Consider the following 23,701-nt stretch of genomic DNA (forward strand, 5'->3'; position numbering starts at 1 on the left):
CCAACATAAAAATCCATGGTAGCTCAGAAATGTCTACGTGAGCATCCATCCATCAAAATTATTTTTAAACTCAATTTGTGTCTTTGAGGTAGATCTAAATGGAAGCAGTAGTTTCTTATCAGATTTTAATTTCTTAAGGATACAAGTGTGGCCAAGACAAGCAGAGAGGTTGAGACTCCATCTATCAGGACATCTGCCTGCTAATGCAGGGCTCTCACGTCTCCAGATCTGCTTATCTTCCTCTCATCTACACAAACAGAAAGCTCTGCAAAACCAGATTGTCTCTCACTGGTTTGTATGTGGGCTTATTTTAGTTAAGGATTCTAGCAAGTTCACCCCCTAGATCCTTCATGCTCAGAAGGATCCCACAGTTGTGCCTGCTCCTGGGGTTGAGTTTGAGCTCCTAAGGATCTCCAGCAGATAGGCCATCTTTGCCTACCCCTCCCCTCACCCCTGGACCCAGCAGCCTCAATGCTGAATGCTTAAGTTAAACATTTGGGTCTCGTGCCAAAGGAACAGTCCAAAAGTGGTTGTGAACGTCTCTCAGATATTTAGTCCACTCCTCCTTTCACACCATTGCACTTCAATGATGAGAAGCTATTCTGAGTGGTGTCTGCAGGTACTAGAAGATTAAAGTGGATCCCAGAATGACATTAACATAAATTTTTCCTGATGGCTGATACTATTGATCAAATAATTCACTCCAAACAATCTCTGAGCAGCAGCCTGTTTGCTCATTCTTGATGGATCAAGGAAGAATAAATTATTTGTACAGTCTGATTAAAAAGCCTTTTATATCTATGAAACCAAGAAGAAAAACTTATTTTGCATTCACATTCAAACCGTGATTGGAAAGCTATTACACATAGTTCAATAAACCTCATTTCAATCTCACTCAGCCCCATCAGCATGGGGTAATGCTGAGGTCAGAGCAGGGGATCAGTCAGGTACATTCAGACCTGAAATCCCATCAGTGTATTAATTGTTCTCAATCCAAACAGCATTTTCTAAAAAAAACCAGTTGGAATGAACACTTATACTGCACTTACTACAAAATGAAATGCACCAATGAAAAGCCAAGGAAGGAAGGAGATGCTGTCAATGAGTCCCAAAGCTTCCTGTATTACAGACTACCAAGAACAAAAGATTCCTATGTACCTTAAGCTACTTGTGTAAAGACTGAAAAAACCAAAGCACACAGTGAGAGAGCTGTGCATGGCCAATACTGCTTGCTACTCTTATTAAAGAGTCCAAGGAAGTGCTGGTAGAATTTACAGAATGCTTCAATAAGATGATGAGGAAAGGAGATTTGTTGGTAGCATTTTCCTCCAGGTGTGTAGGGACTAAGCCACAAGTCTGACATTAAGGATAATGATCACAGCTGTTTGGAGAACGAAATGGGGATAAGTAGAACAAGGAAAAATGCCACATGTGCATTATAGAAATGTTGGTAAAAATACTTGTAAATTACTTGTAAAGTGTCATTTGGTCTCCTGCAATGATAAACAATGGCCACTGAGTGAATGCTCTCCAGAACTGCAGGACACCAAGAGTGTGATTTTCAGTCCCATGGAAATACAATAGTGTATCTGACAGATCTTTAAACATGTTTCTTACTAAAGGAGGTTACAGCCCTGACCAAAAACACCAGATCCTATATGAAGAGACTGTTTTGCCCATGTGGAGCATCACTAGATCAACAGGAATGAAAAATCCATCTTCCTTAGAACCACCATCTTAATTTTTGGTTACTTCTATCAAAATCTTTTAAAGAAAATGAGTCACAAAGAGATTTTAAAATAAGAGAAGTGGTGACAGCTTAATGTGGTTGGAGAAGAAGAGCTGGTTAAAACATTATAAATGTGAGCCTTCTAATTGCTTGGGTGGTTTAATGGACGTAGATGTCATTTTAGCTGCTTGACACTTCACGCTGAAGAGATGTGTCAGATTTCCCCATGCTTACATGGCAATTTTCCCAAGTAGATTGTGAAACTGAGAAGATGAGTTCTTTACAATTCAGGGGGATCTGCTATTGAACTGGAGAGTGAGTATGAAGATGAGCAACATGCCAAGTATTGGAAATTACAATCTTGATTTCTGAGCAAAGGTTTTCTTGCTTTCTTGTTTCATTCCTGCTGCTTTTGTCCTGCAGTGCTGTCAGCTGTCAAGTTGGGGCAGAAAACCTTTAAAATGAGAAGATCAAAACATACCTTCTCCCTTTCTGGTTGAGTGACTGTTCAAAAAATGTCAGTGTTTTGGGAAAAACATTTTCTTGATGAAATTTCCAAGTAAAGACTTTAAAATTCTTGCAGAAAGAAAAATAAGTAGCCTTCTTTCTCTAGGACATGCTGGGATGGCACTGGCATCAGGAAAGCTACTGTGATTTTCGACTGGTGTACATCAGAGATCAAAACTGAACCTCTTTATCCAAATACAGACACCATGAACTGAAAAACATCTCACAGGCTTTTCCTTCTTCCCAGTCTGTGACGTGCTGGTAATCCTCAAGCACCACAGACATCCTGGGACTGTATGGTTTTCCTGTGGCTAGAAAAGCACTGCTCACTCCCCCCTGCATCTCTTGCTTGCTTTACATTTAAGAGCATCACTACCAACACCAGCCGCAGAGGCACCGAGTCCACAGAACCCACTGAAGAGGTGAAACCAAGAGATGCAGGACCAGCACAATTGCAAACATTCCCTGCAAGAACAGAGTTAACAAAAATGGACTAATTTCTGTTTCAGCCAACGGTGGTGAGGTAGTGACAAAGTGAACTGGTGTAAAATCAACAGCATTTCCTAGAGTATTTTAGAATTGCAAGGCATCAATTTTTTTTAGTTCAAAACCAACACTAGTTTGGCTATGTGGCAGTCTCTTATGACTGTCCAACACCTTTTTAAGCTTATTAAAGAAAACAGCACACACTGCCAAAAACTCTGCTTATTTTAATAAAGACTAATACCAAAAAAGAGAAGTTTCACAGCCTCCCCTGATGAGTTGCTGTGAAGTCTGCAGGCAAACAGTAAATGCACAGCTTCAACTGCCCAGTGGAAACCAAGGCACTTGTCTTAAAATTCATATAAAAATCAGAAAAGGTTTAGGAATCCCATTTACATTTTAACAAGTGTTGCAGGTGTCAGGGAGCCTCCAGTTCAGTGCCACTGGAAATCTCACACGCCTACATGGAGAGAACTATGAAGCCTCTCCCTACATTTTTCTTCCTTTATTGGCCTTTGCAGCAGATGCAAGTCAGGCTGATGGGACACCAAGGACCTCGGTGCCCTGATGATGAAGTCTGAGTGACTCAGAGACTGCCAGAAGATGTGGTGCTGACAGCTCTTGCGATTTCCCTGTGCCTTTCCCTCTATTTAGTGCTCCTCCTCAAAGCCTTGCTTTATTTACGTTACAACATGAGAGTTTCGGCCGTCATTAAAGAGCAAGGGGTTGGTCCTGTTTGGGCAACAGCCCTACAGACTCCGGAATCGAGAAGGGAGGGCTAAAAGACCTGCTAGTTCTTGCCTAGAGAATTTCATCATTTTAAGGTGGTCCCAGAACCACAAGGCATTATTTAGTGCTCCCTGCTGAAGGAAGCCCTTGGACACCACAGGGGGAACGAGACATGGTGCTCCTGGAAGACACTGAGGAGGAAGGGCCATGAACCAACCACAGAGGGTGGGAATGTCAGCCTGAGCTGCCAGATTAAAACACCCTCAGGAAAGCCCATCCCCAGGATTTTTGGATCTAGAAACACTGCCAGAGGAATTGCTTTTCCCCAGGCGTTTCCTTTCTTGGGCAAATTGCATCCAGGAGAAGAGGAGCATGAAATGGGAATGAAAGAAACCAAGCAGAAAGGAATTAACTGTACTCTAGGCACTTAGCTCAGAAATGATTTGCCTGCAATGTTAGCTGAAGGACTTGGATCTCAGTTTTCCATGCCAAGTAGCCCATCCCTAGACTGACTATCTTGGGCTCCACTCAGCAGTAACATAGGAGTCACTATTTCCTTCAGCTGAAAGGATATTTTCACCTGCTTGCACTCGGGAAGAATAAAAGTTCTTGTCTACCAGAGCTACACGAAAAGGAACAGAAAAACAGATTTTGTAATAAAGTTGTTAAGATCAAAGCAAACCACCCTTCTCCATAATCGGATTCACTCTTTTGGGCTTTTGATCTGAAGTATGACACTCAGAATTTAGCAGACAAACAAGTTACCAGCACCCAGGGTGCTGAGAATCAGAGTGAGGCTGAAATTTTCTAACAGTTATCCTCTTCAATTTAATCAAACCCTGCTGCACGAGACCAATTTCTTCTGCCCTGCACATACATATATTTCCCTCCCCAAAACCCATAAAGTGAAGCATTTAATATGACCTTTACTCATCCTGCTGGATGCTGATTAGTTGAAAAATGCTGGTAAGTAATGGATCCCAGAGAAGTAAATGTTTATGCTTGCCTAAACCTAGCCAAGGAAATCTTCTATGGTGGAAAAACTGTCTCACCATGTAGAGTGCCATAACCAGGAGGATATTAATAGAAATAAAAATATAAATGCCTACTTGTTTGCAACTCTGAATTTAACTGTTAGGTTGCCAGAGCAGGGATGATCATTTCTCTAGACACACAGAGCCAAACTAAGTGCCAAGGACAAAACCCTGTGTCAAAGGGACTGTTTCATAGGAGCCCAGTCCTGTTTCTGCCCAGCCAAAATACACCAGGGTTTTTAATTCTAGTGTTTAGATATTTAAATAGCAACTCCTGCTCTCTGCTGTGCAACTAAAGCAAATGCATCCAGGTTTTTTTAGCTTAAGGAGACATGCATACTCTATGTTTGACTGTGACATTCACTGCTGGGAAGGTTTAAGGCCATCCCTCAGCCAGTGATTTCTACGTGGGGAACAAGAAACAGATGTGAGTTTGCATCTCAACCACCCATTTCACCATCCTGAACACAAGTACGATGTACCAGAATGTAGCATCTTCCATTGCTGAAACATAATCCACCAGAGCAATCCACCAGAGCCCCGTGATAGAGCGGACAAACGCCCGGAACAAGGAAACACCAAACTTCCCCCCAACTGAATTTCCCCTTGCGGCAAAATTTTACCAAATTAATTATTCACCCTTTGTGTGAGCAGTGCTGAGCAGCTTCACTGCACCCCCCTCTCACCGACAATCCGGGCTGGGCTGCCCCGTTACCTGTGCGAGTTTCCCGGGACACATCGCCCCATCCCAGCGGGGGCCAGCGAGGCAGCCGGGATGCCACAGCAGGGCGTTGTCTGCTCTGCCTCTGAGGTGTCTGGACACCCTGACACTGAGCCATCCACACCATGGGAGATGGACATTTTGTCACCATCATTGTCGTCGTTTCCAAACCACTGGCCCGGCCTGCCAAAAAAAACTTTCAGTCCAAGCTAGTGGAGAAAATAAGGTGAAAAATCAGTGCTCAGCTCTACATAAGGACTTGGCTTTGCAGCATTTTGACAGTGATACAGATGGAACTAGGAAGCTCTATTGTCTGAGCAAAGAGTTTTGTTTTGGCTCTTCTGTTTAGAAAAAATGCCAGCTGTGTTGGTCTTCCCTCTCATTTCTTAATCCCAGGAGATATTTTCACAAAAATTAGACTTTTGGTTCTTTGGTTCTTTGAAGTGCACCCACACCACCATGTGTTGCTTGAAATCACACAGCAGTAAACTGAATGGTGGCAAAAGAAGAGGAGGACTGAAAGTGTAGGAAAGTACTGGATGATTATGAAATTTACAGAGGAATGTTAAAAAAGAAAAAAAAAGAAAGACTGGATATTTGGGTCATTTTCTCATATCTTTTCAATGCCCATTTTAAGTGGTTCAGCGCCATTTTTTTCTAATTGTTCCTCCTACACCCCCATAAAACTTAGAGAAGTTTAAAATTCTCAGAATTGGCTCTCATGCACATTCCAATATAGCCCATGAAGAATTTTTTTTTTTTTAAGAAGGAGAAATAACAGGAAGAAGCATTATCCTCATTGTGCACAGCTCTGCTCTCAAGATTTTTCAGTAGCTAAGTAAAAATATCTGTCCTGATAAGAGAATCCAGCAAAACAAGGAAACTGCAGATGTTCATCAAAAAAAAAGGATGGAATATTTTAATCTCTGCAGATGAAATTATTACAGGGTGTGAAGATGAAGTTCCGAAGTAATCAAGAAAATAATTACTCCAGGTCAAGCCCTCTGAATGAATCCGGCAGCAGCGTGCATAAAAGCAGACAGCATAAATAACAACTGGATCGTGCCGACCCAAAGGACTGTAATTTGTTCCATTTAGCCCAACTAATTTTAATTGGGCTGTGCACATGAGTAAGAATTAGGGTCAGCAGGATTAGGCTGCAAGTTTACTAAGGGCTTTAAAAGCTTTATTTTAACAATAATAAACAGAAGGGCTTAGGAGAATAGAAGGGTTATTGTGATTCTGAGTTAGATGGGAAGTCCATTGCCTCAAAAAAGAAAAAAACCACCAAACCCTGCAGCAACCACTACTTGCAGAATAAAAGTCTTTATTCTTTTAAAATGAAATTAAAGCCTAGAACCATTTTTCTGCCACTTTCTTCTCTAAGTATGAATCTCATAAACAAATACTTGAAGAAGTTTCCTTTAAAGGAGGCTCAAACATTTGGAAATTTAAGATGAATTTTTGAGCTTTTTTAAACCTTTTCTTGCTTCACCACACAAAGTTTTCCCCCAAAAGCCTACTTGGACTTGGCCTAGGAGGATCCCAAAAATTGGAGTTTTTTCCCTAGTTTTAATTGATAAAAGAGGAGATATTTAAAAATGTAAACACTGTGCTGCAGCTAAAAACTGCATTAGAAATAGTGTGTGATGGCACTTCTGGAGCTGCGTATGAAAACAGGCACTTCGCTGGGGAGGAGAACAAAGTCAGCTGCACTTCAAACCAAATGAAGGCACAGCCAGTACATCTTACATTTGATCAACACCCTCAGTGTTCCATCCAGCAGCAGACAGTTTTGGTGCTAATTTTATTCTTATCTCTAGCATTCTCCTCTAAAAAGTCTGAAAGTCAGAATTAAAGTGGCAATGTTAATGAGCAGTGTCGCTCCTCGTGTAAGCCTCAAGGTTACCTTACTTTGGTACACTGTGGGATAGGAGTGCAATTACAAAACAACAAAGAAGTTTGCAATTACAGCCATGGCAGTGTGTATTTTTTTCTAAGTGAACACACAGGAACAAAGACTCAGCTCCTCAGGTTTGTTCACGTGGAGCTAGGAATGAGCTAGAAGAGGGTGCAGAGACAGGTCATGTCTGGATACCACACTGCTATTCAGACACCTACTTTTCACTAAGTGTGGACTACCTCCAAGTGCTATGGTATAAAGGTTACTTGAGTTACCTGTCTGAAGCCTGACAGCATTCTGTACTTAACCCCTTAAGAATGTGCTAACTCAACCTGTCCAAAGGCAGCACACCTAACACACCTGCAGGGAACCCTGACAACTGCACTTTCTATTGTAAAAGATAATAAGGTACTGGAAATCATTGTAATAACTTTTAACTTTTTGTAAAATTCAAGTTCTGGGCACAAACTGGCAATAAAAGACATCTCACTGTACCACTGATATCATTTTAAGAAAACAGTTTTCGTCCAGAGGGAATCTTTCTCTGTTTCACCACCCAAGGTCTCTGTCCCTCAGAGGCTTTTCCTCTGCTGGAGTGATGCAAACCCTCACCCTGCCAAGTTCCCTTTGGTCAGGAGTCTCTTTAAGGTTGGGACTGGTTTTTTTCTGCTCTCTATTTCAGGAAATAACAGACTTCAACTCAGTGTCTGCTTTTCTTTTTCCCATCATGAACTGTGTGTAAATGCGTGCTTTGATGCAGAAACCCAGCGCTAAAACAACACAGGCTAAACATAGCAAAGTCAACATCAGGAAGCGCCCATCTCTTAGCTAGGCTGGACTGCAATCCCATGGGAGCTGCTAGTCCATAGCCAGGAGTCAGTACTGGTCTGTGAGCTCTTCTGGGGATCACAAACCCACCCAACACAGACCACTGGGATTTCTTTGGCAGAAGCAATTCCTGAGATGCCCTAGAGCTGGAACAGGTAGGAGTGGAATAGGCTGGAATCCACCCTAAACTCCTGTCTGCAGGGACAAAAGAACCAGAGGGACTTTTAGTGGACACAGAGACACAGTGGATGTGAGCCAGGACAGTCTGGGAGGCTTCTGCACCTGCTGCAGGTGGCCTTGCCCATGCTCCTCACCTCACTCTGTCCCTCAGAGGGACAGAGGGGTGAATGAGTGGCTGTTTTATGACTAAAAAAAGATATGTCAGGTCTTAAGAAGCAATGCACCAGTGTGTAGACATGGCTTGGCTCTGGGCTGGGGCATCTTTGAGGTCTCCAAGTCCTCCTGGCTGACAGAACTACAGGAGACCACAACCATCAGTCATCCCTCAGCTGGGTTACAGCTTTGAAATGACTTTTAAGAAGTACTCTTTTCAAAACAAACAAACAAGCCCAGCAGTACTATTGCAATGGATAAATGCATAGATAACACGTGAGATTCAGCTTTGTCAGTGGATAGACAAGTAGAATCCTTTGTATGGAGTGCAATGTTTAGGTCTTCTTTCTGCTTCACTGTTATTTTTATGCTGGAATTAAACAAGACCTGACTGGCTTTGTTATTTTGTTGCCTAACCAATCTGCTGATTAGTCTGATTAATTACACAATTATCCTTCAGCATGACTAATAGTTTTGTCATCGTTGTACAACTTGCAGTAATGTTTAATTTCTTCTTAAAGAACAACAGTAAAATGATTGTACTTTAGGGAATTAGTACTTAGCCATCCTTTAAAAACTAATAAAATGAAGCCTGGAGATGGAAAATTAATTAAAATGGTTGACAGGCTCTATCTTAACTAGGCAAAGATAAATTATCACACATAGCAATGAGCAAAAACAATAAAAAAATAAACTGTCTGTGATCCTACAAGTCTGAAATCAGATGTAGCACATCTGGGTTCAACCCAGATAAAATAGAATCAAAGTGAAAATTGCTGGGATGCAGGTGCTTACAAATATACGTGGTTTTTAAGCTGGTAAATACCAGCTGCAGAAGTTGGTATTTTCTTGGAAATATACAAATAATAAATAATTATTGGGATTGTGTCATTAGGGTTTGGTTGGGTTTGGGGATTTTTTTGTAATAGGCTTACACTCCAGTGGCAAAATTTGCTTTGCAGAATTATTTAGGAAATATTCTGACCATTTTTACTTTGAAAACCTTAGCTCTTAAAGGTGTTGCAGTACTAAACTGCCTCTCAAACAGAAAATGCTGCAGATTTAACAAGCTCATTGGCATCAAATGTTGTGACTGTATTAAAGAGCTGCATTTTCAGCCATTCAGGGTATAATCATCCTTTTGCTAATGTGCACAGATATCACCCGTCTGAAACCATTCTGGAGGACAGTCCTACATAACTTGAGGAAATTTTCCACTCTTCCACTCCACTGATGAAACTTTCTTTTCTCTAAGTTCCCCTCCCCAGTTCCAGGTTGATTTTCTTGTTAATGTTCCCCATGACGATCTTACAGCCATTTCCCCAAGGGAGCACATGAAGAAGGTACAGCAAATTACCCCTTATTCTTGTTCCAGAGGTCCATAACACATCTAAGGTAACTAAGATCTCCTCACCAAATGCACAGAGACCGTGTTTTCCTTAGAGGAGCAGTCAAGTGACTGCAATCAACGTCATCCTTTCATGAAACACCTCCTGGTTGTTGGTCTAAAGTGTACCAGAGGGGACAGATAAACTCTCTGCTTGCCAGAGGGAGTGACATTGGTCAATCTCAGAGCAATGGAAATTTTCCTCAAGATAAAACCAAACCTCAAGCCAAAGTTACTACAGTTCACGGACATCCTAACAACTACAGACCTTGTTTGAAAAAAGCTAAGGAGAGGTCATGAGTGCTGGGAGAGAGCCAGGTGGAATCCATCATTTTCCAAGCCAAGTGTCCAGAGTCATGATCCCTGCAGGAACCCAGGACAAGGACTGGAATTGCTCAGCATCCTACAGCTTCTGCCAAGGCAGAGATACAGAGGCCCATTCTGTTGTCACAGCTCAAGGGAAGTCCCTGTTGTGCTCAACAGGAATTTCACAGCTGATCTCAGAAACTGGGTCATGGCTTTGCTTCTCAGTGCATTTGCTATTTCTGTAGGATTGTTTTGCAGCTTGCTGGCTCCTGATATCCTGTGTGTGACCCTCTCAGCCTCTGAGGCCAGGTCCTCAGCAGGTCCTCAGCAGCTGGCAATGCTGTACCACCTAAAGTTGTGTTCTGGGTCTTCTGGTTACAAAGTGAAACTTTTCTCCAATGCATATTTCTTTGTGTATGTCTGCCCAGGCATAAGATATCATCCCATTTGATATAAAAACCCTTCATTACTAAGAAGAAAAGTGTTTCAAAACGAATTGATGGCATGCACCAATGTAATACACACCACTGCTTGGAAATCCTGCTCTAGGATAGATCACTGCTAAAAACTTCAAAACCTTTCACATCTAACAGCAAACATTTCTGCTTCTCTCACTTACACTTTTCTCCATCAGGGTCTGTGACACATTGTTCTGGGGGCTGGTCTGCCAGGAATTTTTCATGAAGAACCCAATGGCACTTGAGTATCTGTCAACAGGTGGGGTGAACTTCTTGAAAGTGCACCTTCCCATCCCGACAGGCCCATCATAAATCTGCAATCCATGGATAGGGAATGTCCTAGGAGATTTAAACACAAACAGTCCTGTGTAAAAAGCTTGGGCAAACTCCATGTCTTCTGACAGCATAGAAAGATATTAACAAGTAGCTAAACCACCTTTTCTTTCCCAAAACTGGGATCTGACAACTCATCATATGTGAAGGATGAAATTCTGCTGAACATCCTCTGCAGGATGAGGCTCAAAAGCCAAAAAAATTTCTCATAATTTTGCCTAAATCTTGTAAGCTGGGGTAGAGCAGCTCAAGGCCCTTCTCTTCAGCCACGCAGGAATTCATTTCCACAAGACCCAAAGGGCTGTGTGGGGCAGCACTGCCATCAGGTTCCTTGTTCCAGGGCAGATGGGTTTCTCAGGAAAACATCAGCATGACTGAAAAAATGAGAGCAGGCAGACTTCCTGGAGGCAAGTGTCTCCTCAGAAGCAAGTACCAAAAGGACAGGTATCAGCTGTTTTGTCATACTCCTCCCCAAGTGTTCATTGATTAACAACATGATTAGAGCTTGTCTGAACTGCAAAGGAGTTTTGTTGCAGTTTCAATTTAAATAACAACACCAATAATAACTGAGGATAGCTCTGATTATTCTTCCTGTCCTACAGAGATCCCATTCCTGTTGTCACTTTTGGTTGAGTCATGTATAGCCAGGGCTGCATGCGTGACATGTCTAATAACTACTGCTTATTACTTAATTTTAAGTACCTCATAGAAGGCTTAGGAATTGGTAAGCATCACCAAAAGCATACATTGAAGTAGAATTTAGGCTTAGGGTGGCACAATTTACTGTGAGGATGTGGGTAGGCACTGTGGTTGCTTGAGAGGAGGCTGTGCTGCTGAAAACAGAAAATAACACAGCTATCAAAAAAGAAAAAAGATGCTATAATGAGAAATGGTTTCTTCTTTTTCAAACTGGCCGTGTTTGCCCAGCTATGCCCACAGGAGGGAGGGTGTCATGGTGTGTGGGAGCTGCACCCTCACCCTGATGCTGTGCCACTGAAGCACTACACAAGAGACATTCGGCATATGTCGGATTCTCTAATCCATTCTCCATTGACTAATACACTAAGGAGAAAACTAAATCAAACACATTCAGTCAAGAATGCTCTCAAGCTGTTGGCCTGAAGAGTGAGTTTATTTGGATGCTTATTATTTCTGGCCTGAACAATAATTTAAGCACCTGGTACAAATTACTCATTGGTAGCCACATTAATTCCTGGGGCTTTTCTTCTACCTTAAGCTAACGCCAAGAAGAAATGGCAGAAGAATAACTCACTTGTTTCTGGGCAGTGTTCTGTATTCTCCATTTGCCTCTTTTCCCCAGTAGCTGTTTTGGCCTCCCTGGGAGCCAAAGTTGCTGCTTTCTCCACCAAAAATGGAGCCTGTGACCTCCGGGCTGGAGCCGTCTGTCGGGAAAGTCCCATCACTGCAAGCAAAGAAACACCACGTAAATATGCAGCACAGCACACCAATTAACACTTTTAATTACACCACAGACACAGTAGAATCTGTGTCCTTAATTTTGAAAAAGGTGCATGCACTGCTGTAACAGCCTGCTCTAAAGTATGTCTAGAAATCAGCAAGTTAGTGCCAAGGTGGCTTTGAGCTGGAGCATCAGGACCTCCCGTTCAGCAGGAAATATTCAGCAATTACAATGTATTCCCCAGGCGTGCTGAGGCAAAGAGAATGAAAGGCTAAATTGCCCCTTGTATTTACGGCTGCCCAGGGAAGACTTGGTGTGGTCCAGGAGGGGAAATGTGAGCTTTTCTCCTGTCTTACACTAATTACCAGGGGAGTGTCTCAGTTTCCATTCTTGAGCATGTTGCACTGGGGGGAAAAAATGGGAAGAAGATCAATTTTAAGAAATTACCTTGCCAGAGTGAGTCCAATCCCAATTTCTGAAAACCTGGGACAGAGGAAATACAATGGTGTAAATGATGAGGAATGGCTGCAGTGAATTTGGCCTACAGACCTATTTATATCTGCTGTGGGGGGAATGATAAAACAGTAACCTACCCTGAGCTGTGGAAAATAATGTCACCACCCCTGGCCCAGGCCCCGTGGTCATTATTTTTAAGAGCAGTAAGACCATCAATCACGGCAGGAACTCGTGGCTTTTCAGGATCAGCATCTTAATGTGGGGGAAACCTGAAGAAAGAATCTTAGTTAATGCAGCACAAGAGACACAGGGATCAACTTTAGACAGAGGCAGTAATGCCCAGCAGATCTTGTTTGGCTTCCAATTATTGGCATGGTAGGTCTAAAGAGGTGATATGTCCTGAATCAGAGTCAGGCTGCTAGCCTGATTTCACTTTTGAGCTTTGGTGTAAAACAGAAAATAAGAAACATTCATAAGGACAAAATTCTGGCCCAGGTGAAATGAGCAGGTTATTTCTCACTAGACACCAATGGGCCCACAGCTACTCCTTAATTTGATTCAGTGTGATTTAGAGGCATAGGAAACCTTTTTCCCAAGTCACTCGGATCCTCTTGTAGCTGTCCTTACAGGGCCCATTGAGAATCCCTGTGTTGATGCTAGAAAATCAATTAGACACTTTCAAGAATCTCATTCAGCAAAGATAACAGAGTAATTGGAGCTGCTCTCCTTGCATGTACAGACCAAACCCCCACACATGTCTGTGTCTGCTGAAAGAGAAGCTGCTGAACTGGGTGTATCTCAATTACTCACAGGCTAATTCTTGCCACAGTGGCTGTTAATGGTAGATTTGTGCTGTGCTTGGAAAAAAAAATCACCTTTGCTTTTTCTGAGTCTACCCTCACCCCCTACTTCTTCCAGCTGAGGTACCAAGGCTCGTGTCTCCTTGGTGCCCGAGGGGGTCACCCTGGCAGGGAAGTGTCACAAGGGACACCAGTCATCCTTTCCTTTCAGCCTCACAGGAACATCATATTGATAGGGTATGATGGAGGAGGGAAAAAGCCAAGGCTTGACCAGGAGCAGCAGCTGATTTCTCTCAACCTCCTCACACACACCCACAGGACTGCAGTGAGTGAGAAAATGGCCTTAATTATCTGCTTCCACTCTGTGAAAGGAAGCTCAGACATTTCAAAGCAGCTGGCAAAAACCTTTGAGGCTACTTAGTTTCCTCATTAATCCTAGACCAGTCTCAGCAGCCTCTTACATCACCTTTCAGATATAAGTTCTTCTAAGCAATGAGTAATAAATGTTGGGGTTTACAAACCCGCTAATGCACTAATGGGATCTGGATCCACTTCCACATGCTTCACTGCTTAGTCCTCACAACCCCAAGTGCATGGTGCCCTTCTCGGTCAGCAATAACACAAACAATCCAGTGCATAGCTATGGAATCGTTGCCTCTGCTCATCAGAGAAAGCTCCTGTGTTTTTTCTCAGATGCTCCAGCCATAATGAGGCATTAATGATCTGCTAAATGCAATGCAGAAGCCAAGACGAGGTACAACTATCCAAAACACCGAGCCATGCAGCATATGCTTACCGGGCATTACCAGCAGTGAGATACTCCCTGGGACCTTCAGCGTTGGCTCTCGTTGTCTTTACTCCTTTTCCAATAAACAAACCAGCCTGGAAATGCACACACCTCCAATTACTTTAACAGATCGCTCCAAAGGGACCAAAGACCCCGTTTTTATCAATGAATGTGGGCAGCCCGTGCGTGCAGGCACAGGAGCGGCAGCAGCCAGGGCGCTTTCTTCCCTTTCGGTGTCACTTGGCACCTCTCAGTGTGACATTAGCACAGGATGTGGCACGCTCAATTCAGGACAGAGCCTGCCCTGCCATATGTTATGCATCAGCATCTTGGGCTCTCTTCTGACCCAAAGCAAGGCTCTGAACTCCCACTCTCTCTCTCTCTCTTCCCCTCGCAGAAAGCAGTAAGGGACCCTGCCAAGCTCTTGATAACTTTTTGGAAAAAGAGTGTTGTTAAGAATTAAGGCTTTGAATAACGAGTGACGAGTCCCCCGACAGTCAGAGGAGAACATGAGCTGTTGTAACCAACGTACAGGCTTTGGGCTGGAGCAGCAGCTGCCATGGACCAAGATGTAAAATATACAAAGCACAGAGAACAGAACCAATTTCAATCTAGAATGTTGTGAAATGAGTTAAAAATGTTTTTTATATCTTACAGGTTATGTTTTCATGTCAACAGTATATTTGGGGGAAAGTGTTTTTCTTGGAACTACCCTTGAATTTTTGGTGTCATTTTGCAGAGGTGATGAACAGGCCTTGGCACAAATGACTTTTCCTCATCCCCCTATATCCTGGCAGCACTGTGGCCAGCAGCAGTGCTGAGTGTCCTGCCTGTGTCTCTTTCAATCTCACTTAGAAGCAGGTGTACCTATGGCCTGGGCACATTCCCTGTAACACAGCCATCCAGCTGAAGTGCCTGGAATGGGACCTTCATTCTGCTCAGCTCACTCTCTAATATTTAGAACAAGCATTGCCCCCAAAAGCTGGTTGTGTCTTGATACAGTGTTAAAAAGACCTTTATCAAAATGTGAGACACCCACAATTGTCACAGAGCAGCACACACAGTCAGTGCCACACTATTATATTGACAGGAACATAAAAACCATCCAAATACCTCGAAACTGGAGCGGACTCTGTTGTAAAACACTCCCAAGGGGGAATGCTCAGCCTGTCCCTCTGGATATCTTCCATCAGACTCTCCAGCAGGGACCCGGTGGAAGAGGTCCCATATCCCAACATCCTGAAAGACAAAGGGAGGTCTGAGAAACAGGGCACTGCAAATACTGGTACGGGTTACCTTGGGAGTTTAGCTTTTCACACTGTGCTGGCCAGATTTCCAACCTGAGCCTGTCCAAGGTGTGGGTCCTGGGGGACACACAGCAGCCCATAACTCCCACACCTCCCAGCTTATCCTTTGGCATGCACAGTAGTAGGTCCCCGGGGCACACACACAAGTGTTTTAAAAATGCATTTATTGTGGGTGGAGTTCGGGTGGTTTATCAGAAAACAGCCAGGTCTATACAGGTATATAAAACACAAATATGCTTTGGGTAAACATAAGAGATAATAATAAGGAGAGAGCATGTATTCATATATTGAAATATAAAATTTTATTGGGCATTTAACTATTAACTACTAATAAAAATCAACATTTTCTAAGAGACATCACACACCATTTCCAGGCACAATCGTGAGAGAAATCAGTGAAGTGTAGGCAAATACTTGTTCTTAACAGAGAAAAAGGTTGCAGAAAAACATATCCAAATTTTATGTCTTACTAAAAACTTAATGCTCCTGACATCAATAGATAAGTGCAGAATATTTGGGAAGTGGAGGCAAAGCATAGCTCTGCCATTAAATGGTTTTACCTGAGCACCAGCCGCTGCATTCTCCATTAAGTTGTTGTTGTTTGGATTTGCAATCCAGAACGTGCTGACAGCCCTGAAAAATCAAAATCGAAATGATCCTAAGCAGTTACCAAACAGGAAGGGATACATTTTCATAGCACTGCCCTGGACTTGAGCCACAACTCTCCAATTGACTTTAAAACTCCACACAACCTTTTAATGACACTCTTTAAGGAAAATAAACCATCTAGTAATGTCAGACATGGTCATTTATGGAGCCACATGCTGAACCTATTGTAAATTATATGAGAACGTTAACACAAAATCCTTGCTCTGTTCAATGCAGCTGAAGGAAATCCAAGGGTTGTTGGGGTTTTTTTAAGTTAAGCAGCTTTGGAAAATGCCTGAAAAGTGAAACTTCTGGTCTGTTTTTTGAAACTTCAGGGGCAATGGCAGGAGTTAAGGGATTCTCTATGAATTTATGAAGCTTCTACATGAAAAAACAGAACAAATATCTGTGCAAGCCGCAAATGGCCCATTAAGCAGAAGATTAAGGAGACATAATTTTGATGTTTGTCCCAGTAAGGAGTTTTTCTTCAGAGGGAAGATCAGTAGTGGTACACACAGAAGCCAGGTGTAGCTATGAAAACGTTGTCATCTGTTGTCTTACTTCATTGGATAACGTCTTTTGCAGATAGGCAGTAAAGACCACGTATAAAAACACTGCTAACCTTCTATCTATGGTGCCTCCATCAGTCCTGGAGCTGATTTGAACTACAGGCAGTGTGCATAACTGTGGACTGACCTTAAAATTACTCTGAAGAAGATTATATGTGTAATTAAGGGAAAATTGCAAAATACTGGATATAAAAGTACCCTCAGCTCTCAGAGAGAATATTTGATTCAGTGTCATGAAGTAAATATCTGCGTAAAGATACATAAAGATAAGTGTGTCTTGAATGATGAACCAACAAATCAGCATGGTTAACACAGAAATTTTTATGACTGCAACATTTCCAAAATTAAATAAGATATTATTTAAAAAGCACCATGCAAAGTAATTTATATTAATGAGATTTCCATTCCTTCTCCTCCATTCTCAGAAGGTGCAGAGCCACTTCTTTCCTGTAATGATCATCTTGGGTAGAGATGATATTTTACTATTTCAGTGTTTTTAATATTAATTGACATGCTCAGGGATATTGCATTAAACCCTAATTTGACCAAAAGGACTTAGCACAAGCCTCCTTTGATGTACAGTCTTATGAAGACAAATTCAGAAATCCTTCTTTTAAATGTAAATACTAAATCAGGCTAGTTAAAATACCAGCTATTTGTTACTAAATCTTACAGAAACCTCAACTTTGTACTCAAATGATCCCTGTCAGCATTTATATTCCCTCTTCAGGCACACAAAATTCCTGTTGACGTCAGTTATGTCTGTGCAAGACTGCAAGATTAACTAATATTAACCTACTTGGTTATTTTTGTATACAGAGGGATACTTGAAATAAATCCATTTCATGGAATCATATCCTGTAATTTCCCCTTGATGGGCTGCAACTGTACATAACATCTGGGCTCACAAACACTATAGTCCCCATAGGTATAGCTCTGCTGGATTTCATTGTTTTCCTGGCAGTCACCCCTCAAACTTGTCATCTGCTGCTCTTGTTTCTGCCTCAATGAGGTGTCCAAAAGAGACTTAAGAATGAGGCACAACACAACCAGGTACCCAGTTTCCACTGACAGAGTGCTGGAAATCCACTGGGACCCTGCACATGGGTACAGCACCATGGAGTGAGCCACAGGGAGGGTAACAGAGAACTGGCACTGAGTGTGTCCCTCCTGGCCAGCTGAGTCTTGGAAATACAGATAGGAAATGGATTTAGACAAAAATGCAAGTGTCCCTGCCAGCCTGCTAAGATCAGTAGGCCTGGCTACTTCCACCCTCCCAAAGGATGGGCAGAAGCTGTGCTGAGGAGGCCGTGGAAGACTAGTTTTGGGGAGAGAAATACAACAACAAACTGCTCATTGTTTTAAATGGCATTTAGATTGTAGAGTTTCATTCTTCTGCATTTAGCTGCAGTTTGGCTAATCTGTGCTTCAGACTGGCTGCATGAAAGGCCAGACTTGTATCCAAAAGCAGATTATAGCTTTAATTAATAAAATTAGTCCCAGCTTCAGACTTGCATGGCAGCCCTGAAAAGTTATGTACACGAAACTGTAGTGATCACTCTCATGACCAGGATTAATGTGGTTTAAAGATCACTTATATTTGCATGGAAAGATAAGGGTCCATGCCATCAGAACAAAACCCCAATAAATGATCAATTCCAGCATATCACTGATCGAAAACCCAAGCCTGGAAAAGCACTCACCCACAGCACTGTCACAGTGGCATTTTACTGTATGTGCCAGCATGAAACACTGTCCCCAACACAGGCTGCAGCCTTGCTGCTGTGGCCAACACCAGATGATTAAGATGCCTCTAAACACTGAATTATATATAGTTCAGCAACACAATATACGTGACCTTTATGTACTGCACCATCAGACACGAAAGACTCCAGCAGTCTGCACATGCCTGGCATGTGGGCACAGAGCACATCCCAGCCTGCTTCCAGCCCCTGTGAGGAACCCAAGCTGCTGCTGGCTTGCCAAGCAGCACAAGCCTGGCAAGAGCAACAGATGGAGAAGGGGAGTGCAGACAGCTCCGCATGACCTGCACACAGAGGAGCACAAACTGCTCTGGCAAAGTACATCTAAAATTACATCATCTAAAACCTCAGGATGGGAGGGGGGAAACCTCCTCTCTGGTCTACTCCACTTCAAGGGCTGGGATTTCACAATCTGATGCTGGAGCAGGTACCTGTCTGTGTTATTTAACTGCCTTGCTCTGATACACATGCTGTTCTCTGGCACTGCAAATTATTTTAAATTCTTTTAAAGCAAAGCTTTTATTACATTTATATCATCTGACTATATATCAGAGCCACAGGGTTCTGTCAAAGAATCACACATTTAATCTTTACTATAAAATCTACTCACCGATTCATGTGCTCAAAGCCCTCAGAGTCACACAACCAGGGCTGGATCTCACTTGGTTTCTTGTTTGAACTACTGAACCCCACACATCCAGATAAAGCCCTGAGTACCTCCCTTCTGATAATGAGCAACACCATACACCATTCTTCTAAGGACCGTTATTAGCATAAGGCTTAATTTTTCGTCCCAAACACGTTACTTCAATTCCAGAGGTTTAATACCCACAGGGAAAGAAAGAAAGTTAAACTACATCCACAAATACTGGACAAGCCTCCTGTCAACCTAGGGAGCTCTGTACACAAAAAAAGGCTCTACAGACAGAGGAAATCATGAATATGAGAAGGCAATCAATAATTGTGACTGATCTGAACAATATAAATCAACTTTAGGACACATGAAGAGTGCTCCAGGTCCTGTATTGCATTTTCATTAATACATTCTTTCAGGGGACCCTTTCACACACAAAGCACATCTATGTCGTGTCTTACACAGCTTTATGTCCAGGACTGAGAAAATACAGTCACGAAAAACACAGGAGGTCAGGGAGTGTCTGCCTGAGCACACATCGAGTGAATGAGGAAATGCTCACAGTCACCAAAATGTCACTCAGGGTCCTGCAGGGCGGACAGCAACGCGGTGGGACTGGAGCAGGAATCTCTCTTTTCCAGCTGGGACATGTATGGCTTTTGTTGTGATCTTTTTCTTTTAAGTTCCTCTTCACAATGCCCTTGTGAGGATCTAGGTCAAAGCCAAGTTCCTGAGGACTTTCCTGGAACTGAAGCGACCATTTGGGTCTGTCCTGCTCATATTTCATTCCCTTTGTCACATGAACATTTTGGGATATATTTCACATTGCCCAGACTTGAACAAGCCCTGTCTTTTTTATCTCTATTGCAAATTAAAGGTCCATTGCTTCAGTAAGCTCCATTTAAACTCCATTTCTTTAATTTTAAATGAAAGTTCCCATTATCACAAACTGTCCAGAATTACCATGGAAAAGATTTCACTGTATCTGATCACACTATATCTGATCTGATAATATTAATTAGTCTGTGCTGAGAACCTGACATTTATTTCAAAGAGCATTACCAGAGGACCAGTCTTAACTCCAACAAAGGAGAAGTCAGGACATTTATTGGGGAAAAGGTGCCTTATTTCAATATCCTGATTTCTCTTTGCATCACAAATGGCTCTGGCTCTTTAGCCCTGGCTAAGCAAAGAAATGAACTTGTTACTAATAAAATATGTCTCCTACCAGAAGGCCATGAGTTCCATGTATGGCAACACACCTAGAGAAGCAGTGGTGGATAGCCAGGTTATCGAGGCACATTGGGTGTTCATATCCTCCTCTCTCATCCACATCCTCAGCCAGGTGAAAATGCACAGGGTAACTGCCCAGGATTTGTTGCCCCATGTTTTTTAACTCCACTCCTGACATGTGAACAGAGCTAAAATTCCTTAGGGTCTGTTGAGACAAATGTAGATCCAGGTAAGGCGTTACAACAGAAACACGCACAAAAAGAAAAACAGGTTTGGGGTTTTTTTTTTTTCTCTCCCATTAGGCAATATTTTTGCAGAGTGAAACACAGTCTGGTCCCAGGAGGAAGTGTGAGCTCCCTGTTTCCACCCACAGCAGCTCAGGACCTGCAGAGCCGTGTGCCAGCAGCTGCACACCTACAGGACGGGGCTGCCAAGGAGCAGCTGCCAAACAGCATGTGCGGTGTTTAGCAAAACCAGTGACAGACACGGCGCTCCTGCCAACTGCAGAAAGGGGGAGCATTCGCCACCAGGCTCTATTTCCTGGCAGATTCTACTGGCAAGTGATTTCAGCCCAGACCTGCACAGCTCCCCAGTTTCCACTGCCTGGTACAGGAGCAACTTTACACAAAGCCCCTGCACCAGCAAGGCTGCACCTCCACCCTGAACACGAGACAGCCAAGAAGAGGCAAAGCACAACAGGGTGAGACCCAGCACTTCTCAGAGCCAGGGAGGGAGCAGGTTTGCTCTGCAGGAACCACAATTTCTTCAGTGACATCTCAGGAACTAACCTCACACGGGCTCTACTCACAGCAATGCTGCTAGAGAATCCCCTCAAAGGGTTTCCCCTAGAAGGGCATGTTTTTGCAGACTTGCTGAAGAAAATGGCACAGTCTCGTTGCAAGTCTAGTTTTGCAAGACAGGCTAACAAACTTCCCCCTTTTTTATAGGCAAATACACCTTTTCCCACACACACAGTGGTAATTTGATGTTTTATATTGCTTGTTTACAAACCAGGAAGGGAACTATCTGAAACCACCTACAAGCAAATGTATTAAAAATTACTCACTTTAATGTGTCCTCCGAATGTATCAAAAGAGGAAAACTGGCATCGATTTTGTCCATAACTGGCATCTTCCATTTCTCCTTGAATATTTCTGGTCAGAAGACCAACCTCTGCCCTCATATCAGCACCATCTATGACTTCTCCAACGTGAAGACAAAGTGGGCTGCCTGTGGGAACCAGAAACCTTTTTATTCAGGGTGAACACAGCATCTTTGTTACTGAATTGTTCTGAGCAAGTGCACACCTTTTGTTTAAGTAATCACCAAGTCTGGAGACATGCCCAGTATCTGATCCCAGAAAAGAACAGCACTTGCCCTGGCTGCTACAAAGGAGTTCTGCCTCTGGTCAAACTTTCAAGACCCAAAATAATATTGGGGCCTTCAGCTCTCATATGTGCCCTTGTGTTTATGGGACAAAAACTACTTAAACAGACAAGACAATATAAATATTTACCACAAATGACTACCCTAATAAAAATATTTCATACCATCAATTTTCACTTGATTGTTTTTACATTCAGGGCAAGGAAGGAGATTAAACTCTTCAGCCTGATGCATGGAACAATCTGTACTGGCAATGATGAAATGAGGATACGATCACCAGGTAACCAGCTTGTAACCTCATCCACCAGATGAAGAATTACTCCTTTGGACACCTCCACTTTAAATCCATTATGAGGCACCCCTGAAAAATGAAGCAATCAATAATTTTTACAGTTGCACATGGCAGAATCATGCAATTAGATGAAGAGCATACTGATTTAATTTTGATCTAGATAACCCTGTGCACGATAGAAGTGCACATCCCTTTGTAGAAAGCTAAAACGTTACTTTGAGAGAGTACTGCTGTTAGGTTGGTCAACATCCACGTGAGCCAAAGACTGGGCTACGATTATCATCGCGCTGTTCAGATTCACAGCGTGGCACAACTCCGCACCCTCTGGCACGGGTGCCCCGGTGCATATTCCCCCCCGGGTGACCACCGCATCCTGCCCGCATCCCCCCGGGTACCCACAGCATCCCCCCCCGGTACCCGCAGCCCCCCGCCCGCGGGCGCGGCCGAGCCCCGCTCCGCCCCTCGGTCGGGACGAGCCCCCGGCGGCGCGGAGCTGTCCATGGTGGCTCCGCTCCCGCCCCCGCCTCACCTGTAGCGCAGCCGGACGATGAAGCTGCTGCCCAGGCGGTCCCGCAGCAGCAGCAGCCGCGTCTCCGGCGTGAGGCTGCGGGCGGCCGAGTCCCCCCGGGGGACTGCCGGGCCAGGAAGGCGCTGAGCCGCCGGCCCCCGCCGGGCCGCAGGTGGCTGTGGAAGCGGCCCCGCCAGCAGCCCCGCCGTGCCGCCGCCCGGGACGCGCAGGTTGGGCCCGCGGCTGCCCCAGCCGGGATGCAGCATCCTGTCCAGGAGGGTCCAGGAGCGGCGCCGCCGGCCGTGCAGCTCCAGGATGCCGCCGCGACCCACGCCCACGAACTTCTGCCCGAAGCCTTCCACGGCCGCCCCCTCGGCGGCTCGCCCGTACAGCGAGATGGTGGCCCGCGAGCCAAAGGGGCAGCGCTCCGAGCCGATGTGCAGCTCCCCGCCGTCGTGGATGAGGATGTAGCGGGCCCGCAGGGTGATGGGCGGCCCGTGGGGGCGGTCGGCGAACACCAGCTGCCCTGCGTGGCGAGGAGAGCGGAGCGGCTGGGGGCGCGCACCGCCGGGCCGGGAGGTGCCGGCAGGCACGGCCGGGACATCCCCCGCAGCACCGGCTCCGGGGCGGGCGGCGGCCCCGCTTACCTCCGTCGCGGGTGACGAGGGAGTGTAAGGCGGCGGAGCTCCCGGGGCGTAGGGCCGCCCCACGGCCCGGCAAGGCGGGTGTCGGAGCCGGGTCGCCACGGGGCGAGGTGCGGGGGGACATCCGGGAGGGGCCCTGCAAGAGACGGGCGGCGGCAGCGGCGGCGGGACCGGCGGGACGAGGGGGCGCGGAGGGAGCGGTACCGACCTGATGCTGCCGCCGATCGCTGCTCCACGACGCGTCCCTCGGCGGCACCGGGACCGGGACCGTCTCCAGGTCCGGGTCCGGAGCGAAGGGCAGGAGGAGCCGCGGCTCCCCGGGGCTCCCCGCGGTCGGCACGTCCCGGGTGGTCCCGCAGCCGCTACCTGCAGCCCGGGGCCGCCCCCGCCCGCAACACGTGCGCCGCGACTTTGCACGGAGCCGGCAAAAGGCACGTTCTGCTTTTGACGTGTTTTGGTTTCGTTGGGTTTTTTAGATTTTTCCTTTTTCCCCCTTCACTTAA

General features: G+C 44.6%; 2 protein-coding genes across 2 annotated transcripts in view; both read right to left on the reverse strand.

Annotated features, from left to right (window-relative positions):
- Positions 1-23,396, reverse strand: part of LOC125332729 (cell surface hyaluronidase-like) — a 43,928-nt gene extending 20,532 nt beyond the window's left edge. The window contains 12 exon segments of the mRNA XM_048317958.1: positions 10,580-10,757; positions 12,025-12,174; positions 12,619-12,654; positions 12,765-12,896; positions 14,224-14,309; positions 15,328-15,453; positions 16,082-16,154; positions 20,398-20,573; positions 21,435-21,598; positions 21,919-22,028; positions 22,576-23,080; positions 23,202-23,396. Of these exon segments, the coding sequence (XP_048173915.1) occupies positions 10,580-10,757; positions 12,025-12,174; positions 12,619-12,654; positions 12,765-12,896; positions 14,224-14,309; positions 15,328-15,453; positions 16,082-16,154; positions 20,398-20,573; positions 21,435-21,598; positions 21,919-22,028; positions 22,576-23,080; positions 23,202-23,322 (1,857 nt within the window). The 5' untranslated portion in view covers positions 23,323-23,396.
- LOC125332481 (cell migration inducing hyaluronidase 1) overlaps positions 1-23,701 on the reverse strand; it is a 106,321-nt gene that overhangs the window by 77,958 nt on the left and 4,662 nt on the right. The window lies entirely within an intron of this gene.

This window comes from Corvus hawaiiensis, chromosome 13 (genome assembly GCF_020740725.1).
Source record: "Corvus hawaiiensis isolate bCorHaw1 chromosome 13, bCorHaw1.pri.cur, whole genome shotgun sequence".
Classification (NCBI taxonomy): Eukaryota; Metazoa; Chordata; class Aves; order Passeriformes; family Corvidae; genus Corvus; species Corvus hawaiiensis.